The 23,170-nt window shown below is 43.2% G+C and overlaps 1 protein-coding gene across 4 annotated transcripts in view; it reads right to left on the bottom strand.

Annotated features, from left to right (window-relative positions):
• Window positions 1-19,174, bottom strand: part of Plaat5 (phospholipase A and acyltransferase 5) — a 33,174-nt gene extending 14,000 nt beyond the window's left edge. For 2 of the 4 annotated variants that reach the window (XR_015619671.1, XM_087548753.1), the window contains exons 1-4: window positions 18,477-18,879; window positions 17,933-18,026; window positions 16,749-16,857; window positions 8,070-8,178 (exon numbers count right to left, since the gene is read on the bottom strand). Coding sequence is in view for 2 of the 4 variants with exons in the window: in XM_087548753.1 (XP_087404879.1) it covers window positions 8,070-8,178; window positions 16,749-16,857; window positions 17,933-18,026; window positions 18,477-18,699 (535 nt within the window). In the remaining 2 variants the exon portion in view is untranslated. Of the gene's footprint in view, window positions 1-8,069; window positions 8,179-16,748; window positions 16,858-17,932; window positions 18,027-18,476 lie in introns of all 4 variants that reach the window. The other 2 variants (XR_015619672.1, NM_001039007.1) reach the window with 2 other exon arrangements.
• Window positions 19,175-23,170: the final 3,996 nt, after the last annotated feature.

Here is a 23,170-nt window from a genome sequence, read left to right as displayed (position 1 = left end):
CGTTGTTATCAAAGAATCATCATGTGCCCTTTCACGTGTTTGCTTTAGCAGGACATCCTCTCTTCACTTCAGCAAAATGTTCCTTCACATGTTTTGCCCCAGCAAAACACCATCCAACTGACTTTCCAAAGAACTGTCCACTTCAATAGGACATTACAGGGATTGAGTTTCCAAATTTAAAAGGCAGGCCACTGCTGAAGTACCAATGACACTTCCCTTAAAGTGGTTGACTTAGAAATCCCTTGACTAAAAAAAAAAATCACAGGTACTTGAACAGCTGGCACAGGAGCAGCTGGAGGCTCAACATATGAATAGCCTACCAGCCCATGGAATTTGCCATGTATTTGTTAGGAGGAGGAAGAGGAAGAAGAGGGAAAGAAGGAGAAGGAAGAAAAGAAATCAGTAAAATGGAGAAAGTAATCCAACCAATATGTCGGTACAGTTAAACTTTTGGTTTCTTTAAACAACACAGAAATATTATAGGGATAAGTTTTTATATATAATATATAATGGTACACAGTACATATATATTTAATGTAATGTACAGTATTAATATTATTATATTACATCATAATCATTATGATATAATATTATGTTATTTATTCATATATGAAATATGCTAATGCATAGTAATATAACATTTATATTATATTTAATATACCACTAATACATTTCCATCTATGACCAGGAATATTTACAGGTAAAATTTGCATGTGCCATTTCCTATAATGCAATGTGCACACAAGATGGCCACAGCTTCAAAACTAATTTTCTAATCTATACTATAGATAAATATCTGCAGTTGAAATCTTAGTGAATATGAGTTACATATATTAGATAATGTTACATATTGTATTTTTTATATTTTATGTTAATGTTATATTGATTATATTATTGATATTTATTTATATCTTATATAAATATTTGTAAAGCCATCTGATTTGAACCTGTACCCAGAGGAGACTTAGTGTGCTGGCTCTGCACTCACTCCTACAACTCCCAGAGAGATCCCGACTCCCAGGTGCTCTGAAATGCCCAGGACCACAGCATCACAGAAGAAGCTCTCAACTCCCAGGAGATTGGACACACCCAGGATCACTGGAGTTCTGACACACTCAAGATCACCATTGAGGGCACAACATCTTTCCCAACACCTGGTGTAACTGGGGGCCCCCCAGGAACCAGAGAAACACAAAACCCCGCCTTGCCATAGGCACAGGTTCCTTTTGGCTTGCACCTGTTGCCCTTATAGACCCAGTGCTCTGGCTCATCACTGATTACTACAACACTCAGAGAAAGCTTGACTCTCAGGAACTCTGACACAACAGGATCTCAGGATCAAAGGATCCTAGAATCACAGAGACAGCTGTACTCCAAGGGGTTCTGACACAACTAGGATCATAGGAGGGACAGGCTCTAGTCAAAGTCAGCAAAGGCAGTTAGCACTAGAGATAAGTGTTTGGCAAGAGGCAAATGCAGGAACATGTGCAACAACAAACAAGGCTACTTGACAACATCAGAACCCAGTCCTGCCACCACACCAACCCTGAATATTCTAACACCTGCAAAGCAAGATTCAGACCTAAAATCCAATCTCATGAATATGATACAAGAGTTGAAGAAGGACATAAATAACTCACATAAAGAATTACAGGAGAACACAGGTAAAAAAGTAGAAGACCTTAAAGAGGAAACAAAGAAATCTTTTAAAGAAATACAGGAAAACACAATCAAACAGGTAAAGGAATTCAACAAAACTGTCCAGGATCTAAAAATGAAAATAGAAACATTAAAGAAAACACAAAGGGAGACAACCCTGGAGATCAAAAACCTAGGAAAAAGATCAGGAGTCACAAGTGCAAGCATTTCCAACAGAATACAAGAGATAGAAGAGAGAATCTCAAGCATAGAAGATACACTAGAAGACATTGACACAACAGTCAAAGAAAATACAAAAAAACAAAAAGCTATTAACTCAAAATATTCAAGAAATCCAGGATACAATGAAAAGACTGAGCCTAAGAATAATAGATATAGAAGAAAGTGAAGAGTCCCAACTCTAAGGGCCAGCTAGCGTTTTCAACAAAGTTATAGAAGAAAACTTTCCTAACCTAAAGAAAGAGAAGCCTATAAACATACAACAAGCTACAGAACACCAAACAGATGGAACCAGAAAAGTTCCTCCCATCACATATTAATTAAAACACCAAATACACAGAACAAAATATATTTCAATATATTTTGGGAGACCCAAATAAAGGGAGACCCATCAGAATTACACCAGACATCTCAACAGAGACTATAGAAGCCAGAAGATCCTGGGCAGATGTCATGCAGACCCTAAGAGAACAAAAATGCCAGTCCAAGCTACTATATCCAGCAAAACTCTCAATTACCATAAAGGGAGAAATCAAGATATTCCATGACAAAACCAAATTTAAACAATATCTTTCCACCAATCCAGCCCTACAGATGATAATTGGAAGGAAAACCCCAACACAAGGAGGGAAACTACACTAAAGAAAAAGCAAGAAACTAATCGTCTCACAACAAACCCTAAAGAAAATCACACAAGCATAATTCCACATCTAACAACAAAAATAACAGGAAGCAACAATCATTGGAATTTAATATCTCTCAACATCAATGGACTCAATTCCCCCAATAAAAAGGCATAAACTAGCAGGCTAGATACAAAAACAGAACCCACCTTATTGCTGCATACAGGAAAACATATATCAGTGACAAAGACAGACATTACCTCAAAATAAAAGGCTGGAAAAAAATTTCCAAGCAAATGGTCCCAAGAAACAAGCTGGAGTAGCCATTCTAATATCTAATAAAATCAACTTTCAACAAAAAGTTATTAAATAAGATAAGGAAGGACACTTCATATTCATCAAAGGAAAAAACCACCAAGATAAACTCTCAATTCTGAACATCTATGCCCCAAATCCAAGGGCACCCACATACATAAATGAAACATTACTGAAGCCCAAAGCACACATTGAACCTTAAATAATAATAATGGGAGACTTTAACACCCCACTCTCACCAATGGACAGATCGTGGGAACAATTAAACAGAGACACAGTGAAATTAACAAGAGTTAGGAAACAAATGGACTTTACAAATATCTACAGAACATTCATCCTGAAACAAAAGAATATACCTTCTTCTGAGCACCTCACAGTAACATCTCCAAATTGACCATATAATCAGACACAAAACAAGCCTCAATAGATACAAGAAGACTGAAATAATACAATGTATCCTATCATTTCACCATGGACTAAGGCTGGTCTTCAATAACAACAAAAACAACAGGAAGTCCTCATACATATGGAAGCTGAACAACACTCTACTCAATGATAACTTGGTCAACAAAGAAATAAAGCATTTGAAGACTTTTTAGAATTTAATGAAAATGAAGGCACAACATACCCAAAATCAGGGAACACAATGAAAGCAGCAGTAAGAAGAAAACTCACAAGTCTTGAGTGATTTCAGAAAGAAATTGGAGAGAACATATACTAGCACATTAACAGCGCACCTGAAAGCTATAGAACAAAAAGAACAAATACACCAAGAGGAGTAGAAGGCAGGAAATAATCAAACTCAGGGCTGAAATCAACCAAGGAGAAACAAAAAGGACTATACAAAGAATCAACAAAACCAGGACCTGGTTCTTTGAGAAAAATCAACAATATAGGTAAACCCTTAACCAGACTAAACAGAGAGCACAGAGACAGTATCCAAATTAACAAAGTCAGAAATGAAAATGGAGACTTAACAGAAACTGAAGAAAATCAACAAATTATCAGATCCTACTACAAAAGCCTATACTCAACAAAACTGGAAAATCTAGATGAAATTGATGATTTTCTAGACAAATACCAAGTATCAAAGTTAAATCAGGATTGGATAAACCATTTAAACAGTCCCACAACCCCTAAGGAAATAGAAACAGTCATTAAAAGTCTCCCAACCAAAAAATCCCCAGAACCAGATAGATTTAGTGCAGAATTCTATAAGACCTTCAAAGAAGACCTAATACCAATACTTCTCAAGGTATTTCATAAAATAGAAAGAGAAGGAGCACTACCTAATACATCCTATAAAGTCACAGTTACACTGATACCTAAACCACACAAAGACCCAGCAAAGAAAATTTCAGACCAATTTCCTTTATGAATATCCATGCAAAAATATTCAATAAAATTCTCACAAATCGAATCCAAGAACACATCAAAATGATCATCGATCATGAGCAAGTAGGCTTCATCCCAGGGATGCAGGGATGGTTCAATATACAGAAATCCATCAATGTAATCCACTATATAAATAAACTCAAAGAGAAAAACCATATGATCATCTTGTTAGGTGTTGAAAAAGACTGACAAAATACAACACCCCTTCATGCTAAAAGTATTGGAGAGAAGAGGAATTCAAGGTCCATACCTAAATATAATAAAAGCAATATACAGCAAACCAGTAACCAACATTAAACTAAGTGGAGAGAAACTTGAAGGAATCCCACTAAAATCAAGTACAAGGCTGCCCACTCTCCCCCTATCTATTAAATATAGTACTTGAAGGTCTAGCCATAGTAATTGGCTAATAAAAGATCAAAGGGATATAAATTGGAAAGGAGGAAATGAAGATATCACTATTTGCAGATAATATGATAGTATAAAGTGACTCCAAAAAAATCTAGGAGAGAACTTCTACTGCTGATAAACAACTTCAGCAAGTGGCTGGATATAAAATTGACTCAAACAAATCAGTAGCTTTCCTCTACTCAAAGGATAAATGGGCTGAAAAAGAAATTAGGGAAATGACACCCTTTACAATAGTGACAAATAATATGAAATATCTTGGTGTAACTCTAACCAAGCGAGTGAAATATCTATATGACAAGAACTTCAAATTTCTGAAGAAATAAATCAAAAAAGATCTCACAAGGTGGAAAGATCTCCCATGCTCAGGGATTGGCAGGATTAATATAGTAAAAATGGTCATCTTACCTAAAGCAATCTACAGATTCAATGCAATCCCCATAAAAATTCCAACACAATTCTTCACAGAGATAGAAAGAGAAATTCTCAAATTTATCTGGAATGACAAAAAAACCCAGGATATCAAAAACCATTCTCAACAATAAAAGAACTTCTGGGGGAATCACCATCCCTGACCTCATGCTATACTATGGAGCAACAGTGATAAAAAAAAAAAAAAAGCCCACATGGTAGTGGTACAGAGACAGGCAGATAGATCAATAGAATAGAATTGAAGACCTAGTAATGAACCCACACAGCTATGGTCACTTGATCTTTGAAAAAGGAACCAAAAACATTTTCAACAAATGGTGCTGGTTCAACTGGTGGTCAGCATGTAGAAGAATGCAGATCGACCCATTCTTATCTCCTTGTACAAAGCTCAAGTCCAACTGGTTCAAGGACCTCCACATAAAACCAGATACGATGAATCATATAGATGAGAAAGTGGGAAAGATCCTCAAACACATTGGCACGGGGGAAAATTTCCTGAACCAATGGCTATGCTTCAAGATCAAGAATCAACAAATGGGACCTCATAAAATTGCAATGCTTCTGTAAGGTGAAGGACACTGTCAATAGGACAAAATGGCAACAAACAGGTTGGGAAAAGGTCTTTACCAATTCTACACCTGATAGAGGGCTAATACCCAATATATACAAAGAACTCAAGAAGTCAGACTCCAGAGAACCAAATAACCCTATTAAAAATGGGGTACAGAGTTAAAAAAATTCACAACTGAGGAATCTCAAATGGATGAGAAGCACTTAAAGAAATGTTCAACATCCTTAGTCATCAGGGAAATGCAAATCAAAAACACCTGAGATGCTACTTCACACCAGTCAGAATGGCTAAGATCAAATACTCAGGTGACAGCAAATGCTGGCGAGGATGTAGAGAAAGAGGAATACTCCTCCATTGCTGGTGGGACTGCAACCTGGCACAACCACTCTGGAAATAAGTCTGGAGGTTCCTCCAAAAATTAGAAATAGTTCTACCTGAGGACCCAGATATACCACCCCTGGCATATACCCAAAAAGATGCTCCAACATATAACAAGGACACATGCTCCACTATGTTCATAGCAGCCTTATTTATAATAGCCAGAAGCTGGAAACAACCCAGATGTCCTTCAACAGAGAAATGGAAAAAGAAAATGTGGTACATTTATACAGTGGAGTATTACTCAGCTATTAAAAACAATGATTTCATGAAATTCACAGACCAATGGATGGAACTTGAAAATATCCTGAGTAAAGTAACCCAGTCACAAAAGAACACACATGGTATGTATTCACTGATAGGTGGAAATTAGCCAAAAAGAAGCTCAGAATACTTACGATACAACACACAGACCATATGAAACTCAAGAAAAAAGAAGATCACACCACAGTGTGGATAATATAGTACTACTCAATAGGGGGAAGAGAATAATCTCTGGAAAGTAGAGGGAGAAAGAGATCTGAGGAGAGAGGAGGGGGAGGGAAAAGGGTGGCCAATTCAGATATGGGAGGAGATGGAGGAGAAGTACAGAGTATCGGGGATTTGAAAGTAGGTGTGTAGTGGTGGGGGAGGGGGAACTGGGAGTAGCCACTAGAAAGTTCCAGATGTCAGGGACCCAGCACCAACCAAAGAGTACACATCACACATCGAGGGACCCATAGCTCCAGCTACCTATGTAGCAGAGGATGGCCTTGTCAGACATCAATGGAAGGAGAAGCCCTTGGTCCTCGGAAGGCTTGATGCCCCAGTATAGAGACATGCCAGGGCAGAGAGGTGTGAGTGGGTGGGTGGGTGGGGGAGCACCATCATAGAAGCAAGGGGAAGGAGGATGGGATAGGGGGTTTCCTGAGGGGAAACAGGGAAAGGGGATAACATTTGAAATGTAAATAAATAAAATAAAAGGAGGTTCCCAGGACCCAACAGGGAGGACTTTAGCCAAAATACCCAACAAAGAGAACCCATAGAGGCCATATCCAGTGGACAGGCACAGCCCTCGGTTGAGGCATGGAGTTACCCACCCACCAAAAAACATTAATCCAGAATTCCTCTTGTCAAAAGGAAATGCAGGGACAAAGAGTGGAGCAGAAACTGAAGGAAAGGCCATCCAGAGATTGCCCCACCTAGGGATCCATCCCATCTGCTGACACCAAATCCAGACACTATTGCTGACGTTGGCCAAGAAGTGCTTACTGACAGGAGCCTCGTATAGCTGTCCTCCAAGAGGCTCTGCCAGAGCTGGACCAGTACAGATGTAGATGTACACAGCCAAATATTGGATTGAGCATGGGGACCGCAATGGGGAAGTTAGGGCAAGAACTGTAGGAGCTGAAGAGGTTTGAAGGGGTTTGTAAACGCATAGGAAGATCAACAATATCAACCAACCAGACCCCCCCCCCAAAGCTCCCAGGGACTAAACCACCAACCAAAGAGTACACAAGGGATACCCCTGGCTCCAGCCAGATATGTAGCAAAGGATTACCTTATCTGGCATCACAGGGAGTGGAGCGCCTTGGTGTTGAGGAGGTTTGATGACCCAAGATAGGGGAACACTAGGTAGATGAGGCAGGAGTGGGAAGGTGAGTGGGAAAATGCCCTCATAAAGGCAGTTAGAACAACTGATTTATGAAAAGGCAGCCTAGAGCACACTGAGATATGTGGAAGACAATGGCTTTCACTTTGGGCAGGGAGGTGACAATAAGGAAGTGAGAAGCATAACATGAGAACTGTATGAACCAGGTAGCGTGAGCATCATTCCTCGGTGTCTTCAGGTGATGAAGGACGCTAAAGGATTTGCATCAGACACAGATGCTGAAAGGGATTTTAGGGATACTCTAAATTCCCATCATTCTTAAAACGCTGGACACTTGGTGCTTGCTAATAAACAAATAAAGGCCCAGGAATGTTTTCTTCTAAAGGATGGTGGCTGAGGACAGCAGTGGTTGACCATCCTTCCGTTTACTCTGCCGATTTCTAATCACTATTTCAGAAGTGTATCCATCCACTCTTACTTGGGGGAGCCAGGTGGACCACGCAGTCATCTTCCACATAGATGGCCCAATGTTCATAGCCAATTCGAAAAATCTCAATCAGGTCTCCAGGTCTGGGTTTTTGATTGCTCTGTGACGGGAAGAAAGAGAGAGACAGATAAACTGCACGTGTCCTAGGAACACCCAAGCCACAGCTCAGCCTGTATGTAGATCCTTTCTCTGCGGCCCATCACTTGACAAAAAGAAATCTGAACCCTCACCACCAGAATGCCACAGGATGTCCCAATATTGGGGTGTCAGTGTTGGTGACCAGCGTACTGACTCAGCTCTAAGTGTGCCAACACATTATCTATACTCAAAAGCCTTACCATTCACCCAGAAGTAAGAGATGCATTAGGGTACCTGGGAACCTCCTGAATGTGTGTGCCGGCCTCGTATACACCACCCAGTGCAGCTGAGATGTATGGCCTTCTTAAGGTCCTCTTTAGCTATCTCTCAGTATACATTCCTGGCTGACTGGTTGAGCCACTGCCCATCCCAGTCAGTATTGCAGCCTTGGGCCATGCCTCTGTGCCACTGAAATAACCATTGCCTTCAGAAACATCCCTGGGAATAGAACTATCCACGCTGTGCTCCAAATAAGCCCCTCTGATGCCATGGTCAACAGATCCTCTAGTGAGTCCCATACACCTAGGGCACTCTGAAGCACAATGGATGTCCACAGTGAGCCTGCCATCCAGTGTCCATCTTGAGCTTTAATATTTCTCACTGTGGGAACCAGAGAGATGGCTCAGCAGTTAAGAGCACTGGATCGAAGGATCCAGGTTCTGCTGACAGCATCCACAGAGTAGCCCCACAACTGTCTATAACTCCAGTACCCTCTTCTGGCATCCTGTGGCTAAAGTACTTATGAGGACACCAGGCACACACGTGATATACAGACATAAATGCAAAGAATCATATACATAAATAAAATAAAATTTTAAAAAAATACTTTGTTCACAGGGTTGGAGAAATGGCTCAGAGGTTAAGAGCGCTTGGTTCTCACAGAAGACCCAGGTTCAATTCCCAGCACCCACACAGAGACTCATAACTATCCATATCTCCACTTCCAGGGGATCCAATGCCCTCTGCTGACCTCCTCGAGTTCCAGGCACATGCATGGTACATGAACATATAAGCAGACAAAACAACCATATATGTAAAATAAAATAAAATAATGTTTAATTAAAAAGAGATCCTCCACAGTGTTTTGCATGTTTTTGATCAGATTTTCAGACACTTTAATGTGCTATCTGGGCAGTCCCTCCTTGACTTTGGCAGAAGAGACTATATGAAGGCCTACACATCTGTTTCACAAACACTGTTCACTGGAACAATGCTTTTTTCTAGGCACAAGGCAAACAGTCTACACAGCAATTCTTCACTGAAGGAACCAGAGCTGAGGGATTCAAAGAGCTTTACAAGGTTCCTCACCAACAAGTCCCAGACAGGACCAGTTAGTTCCCAGTAGAACCTGCTCTCCTTTTCTGCCTGCAGAGGAAATGCAGTGACAAATGACTGGCCACTAGAGGGCAGCCAAAACCAGGCTTCGCATCCAGAAAGCAGATTCCTATTGTAAAATTAAAAATGGTTTTCAATGTCTCCATCAAATCCCCTCCCTCAGAGCTAAGGGAACCCCATGAAAGAGGAGGAGGAGGAAGAGGGAGAGGAGGAGGAGGAGGGGGGGGGAGGGGAGTGAGGGGGGGAGGAGGAGGAGGGAGGGGAGGGGGAGGGGAGGGGGGAGGAGGAGGAGGAAGAGGAGGAGGAGGAGGGAGTGTAAGAGTCAGAGTACGGAGCACAACAGGAGGACAAGGAGCAAAGGCCATATGAACTCACAGAGACTGGAGCAGTAAGCAGGGACAACACAGGTCTGCGCCAGATCCTCAGAATATATATTACGTTTTCTAGTTTCGTGTGTTCATGAGACTCCTGAGTGTGTGAAAGAGTAGGCCTCCGATTCTTATGCCTTCTCTTGGGCTCTTTCCCTCTGTTGGCTTGTCTTCAGTTGTGCAACTTTAGACTTGACAGGGTTGGGTTTTGTTTTATCCTATATTGTACTGTGTTATGTTTTGTTGTTATCTCTTAGAAGCCTGTTTCTTTTATAATGAAATACAGAGAGGGAGTGGATCCAGATGGGAGGAGAGGGGAAGGGAGAAGGAACTGGAAGTAGAGTGAGGGAAACCATAACCAGCATATAGTGTAAGAGAAAAGGCTCTAGTTTTGATAAAAGAAAAACTTTTTTAAAGAAAACATTTAAAAATGTGGATTTCATGCTCCATTACCTCCCTTTAAGTAGAGCTGTTGGTTATCTCCAAAGTATGAGTGCCATTACCTCACCCTTAGGATTAGTACACCATACAGCTCACTGTGACTCATGGGCATCGAGCTGGATAGGACTGTTGGTTCTTTACTTCATTTAAAAGCTTGCACAGTGCCTTCTGGTACCACGAAAAGAAATCCTTTTCAGGGGGAGGCTTTCAGATCAGATCTTGAACCAAAAGCTACAACTGTCACTTTCCTAAACCAGCACAATCACTAATCGCATTTTAAATGTAATTATACCCAGACAAGTGTTCTCATCCATCACCAAGGAAGTGTCTCTTTTCAACAGAAAACTGATGATCAAAATGTAACATTGTAGAGATACATCTACAACAGATACATCTACAACAGATACATCTACAACAGATATGTCTACAACAGATACATCTACAATAGATACATCTACAACAGATACATCTACAACAGATAAGTCTACAACAGATACGTCTGCAACAGATATGTCTGCAACAGATATGTCTGCAACAGATACGTCTGCAACAGATACGTCTACAATAGATACATCTACAACAGATACATCTACAACAGATCCGTCTGCAACAGATACGTCTGCAACAGATACATCTACAACAGATACATCTACAACAGATACGTCTGCAACACAAGTTCTGCACCTAATGCTCAGAATCATGGTCTCACCAACATGGCTGCTGAAACATGACCTGAACAAGGGGTCCCCAATAGGCAAACTAATGGGCAAAAAGAAAAGTCCAGGAGACCTCAACCCAGGCAAAGAACGATACAGGCCAGTAAGAAATGTGCACCGTGTGCATGCAGTGCCTGAAACAGCCACAAGAGGGAACTGTCTCCTGGAACCGGAACAGGCAGTTATGAGTCACCTAGTATGGATTCTAGGAACTGAACCTGGATCCCCTGCAAGAGTAACGTGTGCTCTTAACCACTGAGCCAACTTTCCAGCCCCAACAGCAATATTTTTAAATGTCTATAAGGAAGTCTATATTTCTGATTTTTTATTTGTCTCTTAAAAATCAACACAAGTTGAACACTTTCATATACTGATGCAGGTTAAAAACTGAATTGCTTTTAGTTTAAGATATGTTAGTTCATATGTGTATATATATGAATATGCATTTGCAACTTTGTCACTAAACAGTTTAGTAAAATGGAAAGTAAAGTCTAGTAAAGCGGAGTTATTGATGCTAAATTCAAGGTTCCTCTCCTTAAGCTCTCTCATTCCTCAAAATTTTCTGACTAGCAGGAACTTATATCTACCATCCCAGTGGCCTACAACCACAACCAATACGCCAGTGTTAAATTTATGAGTACTTTCCCCCCAACCCTTTGTCTGATTCCACCAGGCTCTGGAATACACTGTCATTGCAAAGCCTTTCAGGCATCTGCTGCCTATTTTCTTGGCTTAGGCTGGCAACCCAGAAGCAGAAGCAGGCACCAAAGCAAAAAAAAAAAAAAAAAAAAAAAAAAAAAAAAAAAAAAAAAAAAACAGATTCTAAAGGCATCATAAATCAAATCAAGTGGGCACAGAACAAGGAAGTGGGTAGAAGGTTTTGTTCTTGCCTTGGGTCACAAAGTAAGAGTGTCACTTTCAACTCTAGGAGAACCAAATGCAAGGGGCTTGGTCCATTTATAAAGCATGCTAATGCTATAGCTGGTATATAACCAGACATCAGAGTAGTCATGAGGAGCTGGGAGAGGGGCATCATCACTTAGGAATGTGAGAGGAAGCTTCCAAAAGAAAAACAGAGAGATGGAGGAGGGAAGGGAGCTGCACCTGTGCTAAGATTCTATAAGGCGAATGAGGAAATTCCATGGTTACAGGGAGTTAAAATGCAAACCAGAATACTTTTAGTCCCTTTGGAAAGCCAGCCCGTGTCTGATCTAATGCCCTTGTGGCCATCAAAACCTTACAATGCACTCCTAACAGAACTATAGCTTTTACCCATTCAAATGCTGAGACTGTTGTCAGACAGCATCCAAAGCCTCTAGCAGGATGTCCCCAGAGCGGCTATAACCACTAGCCCATAGATCCTACCACTGTATGTGGTAAATTCATCCTCTTCTTTGTTCTGCAACTAATAAAGTGTCATGTGAGCACTTCCACCGTATAGCACAGGATTTGGGGATCCCGCCTCTGTGCTCCTGGGTCAGAATAAACTCTCCTTTCCTCTGAGGCAAGGCCTATATCTCTTGTCTTCACTTTACCTTCTGCAGTTTCAATTATCTACAACCATCTACTGTGGTACAAAAATATTAAGTAAAAAATGCTAGAAATGAACAACTCCTAAACTTTGTATTTCTTGCTGATTTGAGGACTGTGGTGAAGTCTTGTACCTTCTTGTTCTGCCCCACCTGGGATGCATACTTGCTCATATGTCCATGCTATGTATGCTGCCTGCCTGTTAATAACTCGATAGGAAAATCAAACAGGAACTGCTGTAGAGTGATGGGCAGAGGCCTTGAAACAAGACAGTGTACCTCTGTATAGATACACATGTATATACAACAGACATACGCCCCAAAAGGGCCCAGCACTGCCCAGCTCTGGAGAATGCCCCTCAGCTCTCACCTAACAGCAGTCATGAAGAAGTTTGGTAATCCCACTGCGATGCAGCAGACAGTGACCATTTGTCATTCTAGGTGAGGAGAGATCTCTTACGAGATACAGATTGAGATCTCAAAGGCAAGAACAACATCATGGGGCAATCTGGGAGAAGATTACCCAGAAGGTGGGTAAAGGTGGAGACCTTTCATGGAATGTGAGAAACCAGAGACAAGGTAGGCAGACATGGCTCAAGATACAGGTTACAAAAGGCAGGGGGCTCAAAAGGACTTTCCTCAGAAGGAAGGACAACGGCAACACGGAAGTTCTCACGGTGAAGTTCTCACAGAGGTTCTCAGCTCTCAGTCAGTGGTGGTTAATCACCAGCCAGGTAGTCCCAGAAATGATGGCAGGAGGGCTCAAGATGAAGCGCACGGGGAGGAGGGGGTAGAGCCTTTGGGTTTTCAATCACATCTTTGTTTCAGCTTGAGTTTCCTTTTGCATGTTTCTCTCTCTGATGAATTCTGGTTTTAGATCCTGAATCTTTGCCTTGTGGTCTTTGCCTCGTTCAGCTGTTTGTCTGTTTTCCTGGGCATCACTCTGTTTACCCCTAGCTGTTTCAAGTTCACTGAGGCACTGAGGTCTGGCCTAAACTCTGTAGATTCTTAGATTACACTCATTCTGTGCTGTGGGGTTCAGCTCAATAACTCTCGTGGGAGGATATTTCTTCTATGGGACTAGAGGATTTGGGCGAGAGGGTGAAGGCTTTTGTACTATTTGTTACGTGACCTGAGCATGTGAACTTCTACTGTTGGTCGTGTGTCTGGTGTGAGATTCTAGCCTGTCTCTGTTGGGTCGAAGCTTGACTGACTCCAGATGGGGTCCTTCAGACGCTCCGTGATGAGTGCACCTAGGAATAACACTTGGGACAGATGAGAGAGGGCCTCTCTCAAGGGAAGAACTGTTAACTGTTTGTTTGCATTTGTCTGCAGAGCTGACTGGATGCCTTAAACAAACTTGCTAACCTCCACAGCATTCTCCAGACCGTCAGCAAGGCAGGTGTCGTGCTGAAGTCCCTTTCTTCAGGGTATGATGGCTGTCACCTCACTTGACTTCCCCACTCTGTGCTCTCCCAGAGAACAGGGGTGAGGATAAAGAGGAAGATGATTCCCTGGGGTTTCTTCTCACAAAGACACCAATCATAGCAACTCAGGGCCTCATCCCATGACCTCATTTAACCCTAACTATTCTCTTATTCCAAACACTAAGGGTTAGGGCTTCAGCCTGTGACTTTGGAGGGATTGCATCCATCCCTGTGCAGAGTGAGCAGGGGTAAACATAGAATGGACATACAGAGACAGGAAATGGAAAGAGAAAAGTGGGGTTGCAGGTAGAGGCAGGAAGACATATGTGTCCAGCAAATCTCAAGACCTTGTTTCAGGAAAAGAACCAATTCTCCCTCCACCAGAACCCACGAGTCAGGGACACGGCCCCTAGCAGGCTGCCCATGCTACAGTGGATGGCCCCACGAAGCAGTACTAACTAGGTTCAGTGCGTTTATGAAAAAAAAATGAATGCAGATATTGCCAAAAGACAGTTAAATTCTCAAGAACAGAGACTTTTTTTTTAAAGAAAAAGTGAAGAATCTGGTGTTCCTCACATGCTCATAGTTCTCTAAACATAGGAACCTGAGTAGAACTGTATATGAACTTATAAAAGCTACATGGAGAGCCGACATCATACAGCTTAACCAATGGTTCCGCTAAGTAGCATCAGGGAAAGAACAAGGCAACTCTTTTGGACTCTGTTGGGCAAAGCACTGCAGACAAGCAAGGCTGTGACCTCCTTACCACAGTGTCCACTTAGCCGTCCCCTGCTCTGACTCCAGTTCTGTCGACCATATGGAATGCCAAGGCCCTGACATATCGCCACATGAAATTCTCAGAGCTCACCTTTCACAGCACAGATCTTTGTTATTGTTTGTCTTGGTTATTGTTTCAGAAGGGTCTTACGTGTTAAAAGCAATGGCTGTCCTGTAGCTACAGAGGCAGCAGCATCTTCCTGCCCTGCAAAACTCACTGAAAAACAAATCTGACTGGTTAAGCATCCACTGAGAATTGTGCAGTATGAAGGTCTTATAAATGTTCATAACTATTGCCAACTAGTTCTAGTGTTTATAGAATTGTTTATATAGTGCTCATATAAATTATTCCTTGGAAGTATCATTTGAACAGACCTCTGACACGGACAGAAATGTTTGCAGTCCCTTTCCTTTAAGGAAAGCCAGAAATTCTCTTTGGTTGCAGCACTAGAGACACTTGCATTAGTCCTGTAAAAATGTCAGGATGGCTGACATCTCTGTAACCCTAAGTAATTGACGTACAGGCTCAACAAGCACTTTTCTGCTGGGTAATAAGAAAGTAAAACCCATGGCTATCAAGATTCTTCTGCTAAAGAGATCATTCAAATGAACAGGATCACAAGGTCATAGTGAAAGCCAGTGGCAGCTTACAGCCGAGGTCTCCAGCAGACCCTGAACATCTCACTAAAACGATGGCTGGGTAGCCAGAAAGATGACTCAGGGGGTTGGGGATTTAGCTCAGTGGTAGAGCACTTGCCTAGCAAGTGCAAGGCCCTGGGTTTGGTCCCCAGCTCTGAAAAAAAAGAAAAGAAAAGAAAAGAAAAGAGATGACTCAGGCAGTAAAGGATGCTGCAAACAAATCTGACAACTGGGGTTTGATCCACGTGATAGGAGAGGACCAACTCCTTCAAGTTGTCCTCTGGCCTACACACATGCCCATCCATCCACAATCAATCAGTGTAGTAAAATGTCTTAAAACTCGGTAAACGCACCCATCTCGACAAAACGCAAACCAATCTAAAGCTGCCAGAAAGCAGATTGGCTACTGCCTGGAGACAGCGGCATGGGTGGCAACGGGGAAGAGATCACAAACAGGCAGGCTCTAAAAACATGCTTGATGGTTATGTTGTCTCTGCCGTGGCTATGCCACAGTCCAATATGGGTCTCTATGAGATCACAGACCTTCTTGCTGCCTCACCTGTGTTTGTTCTCCCTCACCCCTCTCAGAAATCAGACCATGCTTCACCAGCCCCGTCCCCTGGAGCTGCAGGATATATTTATGGTCCTACCTAGTGCCTGTCACTGTACCCTTTGTTTGGCACAGTGACATGGCCAAGATAGATCATGTGTTATGAAGCTCACACACACACACACACACACACACACACACACACACACACACACCTCCAAAACCTGTGAGAGTTAGAAGCCCCTTTGTTCTCAGGATTTGAAGGGGCAGCACTCTCCCTCCCTCTGAGACCTGTGGTTGTTAAGATACTCTTTCTCTCACTCTCTGATTCTAAGACCTGATGCTCCCCCATGTTGTGAAGCGCTCTCTCTCGCGCTCTCTCTCTCTCTCTCTCTCTCTCTCTCTCTCTCTCTCTCTCTCTCTCTCTCTCTCTCTCTCTCTCTCTCTCTCTCTCTAATAAAGATCTTCTGGGGGGGGGGGGGTAAGGTAAGCTCATGTTAGCTCCTTCCCAAGAACCTGCCATTTTTCTCTTTTCCGCTCTAACAATATCAAAACATGTCTAATTGCAGATTTTGAACATCTAGAATGTAAATATGTGCTAAAAGTGCCCCAGGAAAGCTACTTGAGACGCTCATAACCAATGTCTCCTGTCGGTGCAGATATGTATTAGACAAACCTAAAGTGGAGAACAATGCAGTGAGCTGACCGAGAAACGAAAACACTCATCCTATCAGCTCCTAGGATACGCACCTCCGCTGCTTGGTTCTTTAGGTTGCCTTCGATCTCTGAATCTGATGATGGAATCATCTCTGTCCTCTTCTTGCTGGGTATGAGCTCCAAATTAATTTCTGGCTTCTGTCTATAAAGTGATTTTGTAATCACATTATAAACGTCATTCCACGGCTGTTGATCTGAAAGGCTGCATGACCAATCAGATCTATGCTCTTAAGACACCTTTCAGTTTTTGTCATTGAAAGAGATATCCCTCACACACCTGCAAACTTGACTCCAGGAAGACACTCACCTTCATGCAGTACGACTGCCTCGCCCTGGTTTTCTCCAGTTGCTTAAGAGTGAGTGTGTAGGTGAGAGGTGTCACATTCAAAATGGAGTCCCTGGTCTCAAATTCAGACAAAATGAAGCCAGAGGGAGTGCTGGCATGCAGTGCTGGCAAGAGCTACCCTGAGAAATCCCAGGAAGCCATAATTTTACACAAAGTTGCTTCTCAGGGACACACCTGTCCGGCAACAATTCATCGTGGATTGGCATACCCACAGCAATTTCCATTCTCCTGGTTTCAACTCTGAATGTTTCTCTCTTTTCTCCCCCTATTCCTTGGACTGCGCTGTCGATTTCCACGAGGTATGTACCTTTTGCACTGCACTGTGAACTTATTCCCAAATAAATTCTATTATTCATTCTCCCTTCCCCTTCTGGTCAGAGCTTTCTGATTGTTTTCTAGTTTGTACATTATTCTTTTTAAATCTCTATCAGTGAGTGATACACACTGATTCTAAAAGGAGCGAAGGCAGTGCCTAATAGATTATAGTAAAAATGCAAAAAGACTCGAACCTCCTCTCCTTGCCCCAACCTAAGGCCCAGGCACAAGCCTACTAAATTTTTCATTGGTTTGTACTCCTACAAACCCACTCAACTTTCATGAGTCTGGAGAGTAGCCTTATGGGTAAAAACTTCAACAAGATTTGCCAACAAACAGCCATCAGTCCTACCCAGCAGATGCTACTCACCGGCTCTATTGTTGGCAGATTAAAACAGAACCCACCTGAAGGAGGCGGGGGGGGGGGGGGGGGGAGGGGGCGGGGGCGGGGCGGGGAGGCGGGGGTGGACAGTGTTCTGCAAAACTAACATCTAAGTCAGAGCTTCAAAAAGGCTTCTGGCACTCAAAGCCTCATTCCTCATAGTAAGAATCTTACCCCTGCCGCAAACTTCGGGCCTGTTCTAATCCGCGGTCTTGCTTGGGTAGCTTCGGCAAGAACTGGACCACCAGCGCTTGAGAACTCGCTGAGTCTAATTCAGGAGGGAAGGGGTGTGATTTAATATACAACTGCCTTCTATGGGGGAAGAAGTGAGACCCATGAAAGACCAACTGGAGCCAAAAGTGGGCTGCCTGTTGATTTAAAATGGTGTTTAAAGCCAGGGGTGGTGGTGAATGCCTCTAATCCCACTAATCTGAAGGCAGAGAGGCAGATGCATTTCTGTGGGTTCCAGGACAACCTGATCTATATATTAGAGTTCGAGGCCAGCCAGAACTATGTATGTATGTATGTGTATATACACACATATACATATATACAGATGTGTGTGTTAAATAAATAAGAATTAGAACTGTTTCAGTTTTGCTTTGCCCTCCATAAAATTTGTATGGGGGCTGTCTAGACACAAGCAACTGCCAAGCCATTTCTGGTGGCCAATCGCTGAGAACCACCCGGAGGAAGAGACCCCACTCCTGGGACAGACCTGAGTGGGGTAAAGTTGACTGACCATTTGTAGGTTGGGTGTCACTTGACTCAGTACTTGCGGTCCTCGAGATCTGCTTGGGGCGTGATGGCCATGGGACCCTGAAAAGGCGGATCCCGTACTCCCCGCTGGCTGCTGGGCTCAGGCCCATCCCGCTGTGGCCAGCCGGGACAAGGCGCCGACAGAGAGGCGCGGACCAGGGTCCGCGGTGCCCCGGGATCATGGGCGCCGGGGCCAGCGGGGCTAGAATAGGAGGTGAGCGAGGCGGGGCTTCGCCTCCAGGGAGCGCGCGTCAAACGGCGGCGAGAGCGCGTGGGGCGGGACACGCGGAATGAGGGCGCGCGGGGAAGCGGGTGGGGTGCCGGCCCGCTGCACCTCTTCAGTAAGCGTATGCGTGGACACTGGCGCGAAGGAAGGCGCGCCAGCAACTCAGCAGAAAGGCAGGCGGTCCACGCAGGAGTTAGGTCATTCATGAGTCACACAGAGACCCGGTTTCAAAGTCTGGGAGGAGCACCGGAGGCCGCCGGAGGAGTCCAGAGTTACACAGAGGGCTTTGAGACTGGATTATAAAGGCTGGGGAACACACTTCCGTTTCCCAGCACAGTAGAATCTAGGCAAGCCTGCGCTAGCAGGAGACACAAAAGCTAAATATGGGAGCTGGAGTGATGGCGAGGGTTAGGAGCACCAGTTGCTCTCGCAGAAAACCCGGATTAAGCTTCCAGCGCTCACCTGGCAACGCACAAAGGTTCCAGAGAATCTGACGCCCTCTTCTGGCGTCTACCTCCACTAGAAGTAGGCATGTACATAGTTCACAGACATAGGTGCACAACACATATACACATCAAATAAAGCTTTTTTGAAATTAAAGTAAAATAAATATATAATGTAATAAACAGAGATGAACCCTCGGAACACACCCAGTACATAAGCTCCACCTGCATCCCCTGCCTTCCATCCCTCTTCGCCTTCACCCTGCGTTCTGAGGCGGCTAAGGTATCCTTTTGTCCTTTGCTTAGATTTTTACCATGGGACCTCGCTTTGCTGAACAGGCAGGCCTTGAACTCCTTGGCCTCAAACGATCTTCTTTTTCGGCCTCAGGACTTCATGCATACAGTGAGTGACTCTGCCAACCCAGATTTGCCCTCTACAAAGTCATGTGATATTTTCATCCATGTGTTTAACGTGCTTTGGTCAAATTCACTATTCAAGTCTCCTTCCCTCGAGAGCACCTCATGTCACTTTCTCTCCACATCCTTCACAGTGCCCCTTGGACATTCATGGCCTGACTCTTATTATTCCTAAAGTCCACGCATGAGAACGTGCAGGCTGCCTGTCTTTCTGGGTCTGGCTTAATTTCTTTAACTTGATCCCTCGTTCCTTCCATGGTCCTGCAAACAATGAAAAGTCATTCTTTGTGGTTGAATAAAATATTTTCTTTATCCATTGAATTCCTCTTGCCTCTTAAGTTGTTTTTTCCAAACCCTTTTGCATACCTAATACCTTGTCTGGTTTTCATGCTTGAAGCTTTATTTTTAAAATGGTGTCTGGCCTGGATATCTGTGTCCTTTCAAAATTCATACAGTGAAACTCTAACCCTGAGTAGGTGAAAGACTTTGAGAACTTTGACCCCAAAGGCAATCTCCTTATGAATGGGACCTGTGTTTTTATTTTTAAAAAGCCCCTACAGAGCTAGAAGTCCCCTTCACCATGGCATTGCCCTCTATGACCCTGAAAACAGCTGTCATCAGACCCTGAATCTGTTGGCACAAGTCCTGAACATCTCAGCCTGGAGAACTTTGAGACATTTTTATTATCTACGAGGGTCTTTGTTAGAGAATGCTATAATGGCTTGAATGAATGTTCCATAGGGTCAGATATTTGACCACTTTAGTCCCTGGTTCATGGTTCTCCTTGGGGAATACGATGGCTGATCTCCGTTGCTGACTTGACTACATCTGAAATCAGCTAAAACACAGGCAGCTGGCTCACCTGTGAGGGATTTTTTTTTTTTTGAGGTTCCACCTTAACTCTGGAACAGACTTTCTGGTAACACACACACACACACACACACACACACACACACACACACACAAAACATGGAAGGAAGCTTCTGCTTTTTGCCTACTTGCCCTTACTCTTGCTGGCAAGTTCATCTATCCTGCTATTGCAGTATTCCTTCCATAATATTAGAACCTGATTCTTCAAGATTCATGACTAAAGACCGGCAGCTCTTCAGAGCTCCTTCCAGACTCCAGCACCAGGTCAGGACTGCAGAAATATCTACTCTGGAGGACTAACTGACTACTGGAGACTTGGCCTTTCCATCATGAGACAGCCATTGTAGGACAACCCATGGCGTTTATTCATCCATTCCATCAGTTCTGTTCCTTTAGAGTACCCTGACTAGTGTAGGGAGGTTTAGGGAGTGTGTGGACTTGCTGATGGTGATGGGCTTTGAGAGAGAAAATCCTTGCACCACTTCCAATATGCGCCCTGCTTTGAGGGCATGGTTGGGGTACAAGCTCTCAGTGTCCAGCTCCTGCCTCCACACTTGCTCCTGGCTTCTAGGCTCTCTCAGCATCATGAACCCTCATTCCTCTAGAACACAAGGCCAAATAAGATGCAACTTCTATGAGCTGCCGTGGTGTTTTGGTCACGGCAACAGAAGAAAAGCAACTAATACACTTAGCAAAGACACTGAGACAAACGCCACTGTCATTTTCTTCCAGCATTTTTCTAGGACATGCTCATATGTAGGAGACAAGGAGGTTCTAGGTAAATACTAGGGGACCTTTAATGTTAGACACACAGGATTGTTTCTTCAAAGGAAGAGATTTATAACCTGTTATCCACCGTGATTGATAGCCTGGTGACATTTGCGAGGTGTGGCTGAGACCATATCAGATCCTCTCTCCAGACTCTTATCTAATGAGCTTGTTTTTCTCAATCAAGCTCTAGAAAGCAGCAAGGTATCACATGTACCTTACAAAGACTTTCAATGTGGTCCCATCCGATCTTTATTTGGCTTACGTTGTATTTTATTGTGCATACAGGATTGAGTTAATTATCACTAGGGACGTTTTTACCAAATTGTGCTTAAATTTGCCTAAAAATAAACTACTCAGAGTCAGACTCACAAAGTTTGAACCAACACCAGCTACTTAGTAGTATTGAACCAAATTGCCTTCTTGCTTCCTAAGGATCGTTACTCCACTGTCTGTGGTGGTTACCAAGACCCATACACACCCTAATATTATGGTAGAGACTGTAAACTGTGTGCTCAGACCGTGATTTATTGAGCCAGTGATAAAAATAATGGGCGGATAGATTTGATTGTATGCTTTTCTGCCCTTGATTGAAGCAATGGGAAAGGAACCTGAATTGTGTCTTGGTATGTTCATACATGAGGGTTCATTGTGTCTTGGTACACTCATACATGAGGGTCCATTGTGTCTTGGTACATTCATACATGAGGGTCCATTGTGTCTTGGTATGTTCATACATGAGCTTACATTGTGTCTTGGTACACTCATACATGAGGGTCCATTGTGTCTTGGTATGTTCATACATGAGGATCCATGAGATTTAATACCCAGGGGTGCATAAAATGTTCAGCTTTCATTTAAAAACCTGGGACCTCTTCTAACTGACAGTATCAATTTCATTTCTACCAACAATATGTTAGAGATCTTATTGATTTGTGTTTTCATGGATGGTTAATACTTTCACAGTTTATTTTTCCAGATAAAAGACTGTAAAATATTTTTGTTAAGGTATTTTGCTATGGGACTGGAGAGGTGGCTCAGCTATTAATAGAAGGGGCCCAGACTTGACTCCCAGCATCCACACTGGGCAGCTCACAACTGGCAATATACCAGTTCCAGGGAATCCGATGCCCTCCTCCTCCGGCCTTTGTGGGTATCTGCACTCAAGTGGAATACACAGCATGCACTGCACATAAATAAAAATGATAATAAATGAATACCACAAGAACAGTGGGATGGAATGCAGTTGGTAACATTCCTGTTCATCATGAAAACCCAACATAAGACGTGGACGGCTTTGTTCATCACTGTAAAGGAAAAGGACGTAATGAGAGAAATTACTATTCATAGTGAGAAAAATGAAACTGGACCACCCAACTCGCACATACCTACAAATAATTCCCGCTAAGCTAAATGGTGGGGGGCCAGCTGCCGAGTCCTGTCCGTTTGTCCTGACTAGTTTTTCTCCTAATGTTCACACCCTCTAATTATTCCATCAGGTTTCCAGATGTGGTAATCTGACTTCCAGGTGAAGAAGGGTCCCTTTCTTGTTCTGGGGAATGGACTCATTGGGGTGTTTCCGATCATCCAAGACCTTCCCAGCAGACATAACTATACGAGAACTATATGAGAGGAGGCTGTCTGCCAACCCAGAACAGAGGCCCCAGGACAAACCAGACAGCACTTTGATCTTGAACTTCCAGAACAGAAACAAGTTACACCCCCACCCAGTCTGTTGTTTTTTGTTGTGGCAACCCAAGTGAATGAGTACATCCTCCTCCCTCCTGATTTCCTAGTAGGGCTGAGTGTGGAGTGGGGGAAGGGCACCGCTGACCTTGGGGACCCATCTACTACATTATTATATCCTGGCTCGACTGGTCTCTCCACCTGCCATTTCTCCTCCCCACTGTGGGTAATATTTGTCCTTCT

The sequence above is a fragment of the Rattus norvegicus genome, chromosome 1 (assembly GCF_021556685.1).
Source record: "Rattus norvegicus strain SHRSP/BbbUtx chromosome 1, alternate assembly SHRSP_T2T, whole genome shotgun sequence".
In the NCBI taxonomy this organism is placed as follows: Eukaryota; Metazoa; Chordata; class Mammalia; order Rodentia; family Muridae; genus Rattus; species Rattus norvegicus.
This window is presented reverse-complemented; position numbering and strand designations above follow the sequence as displayed.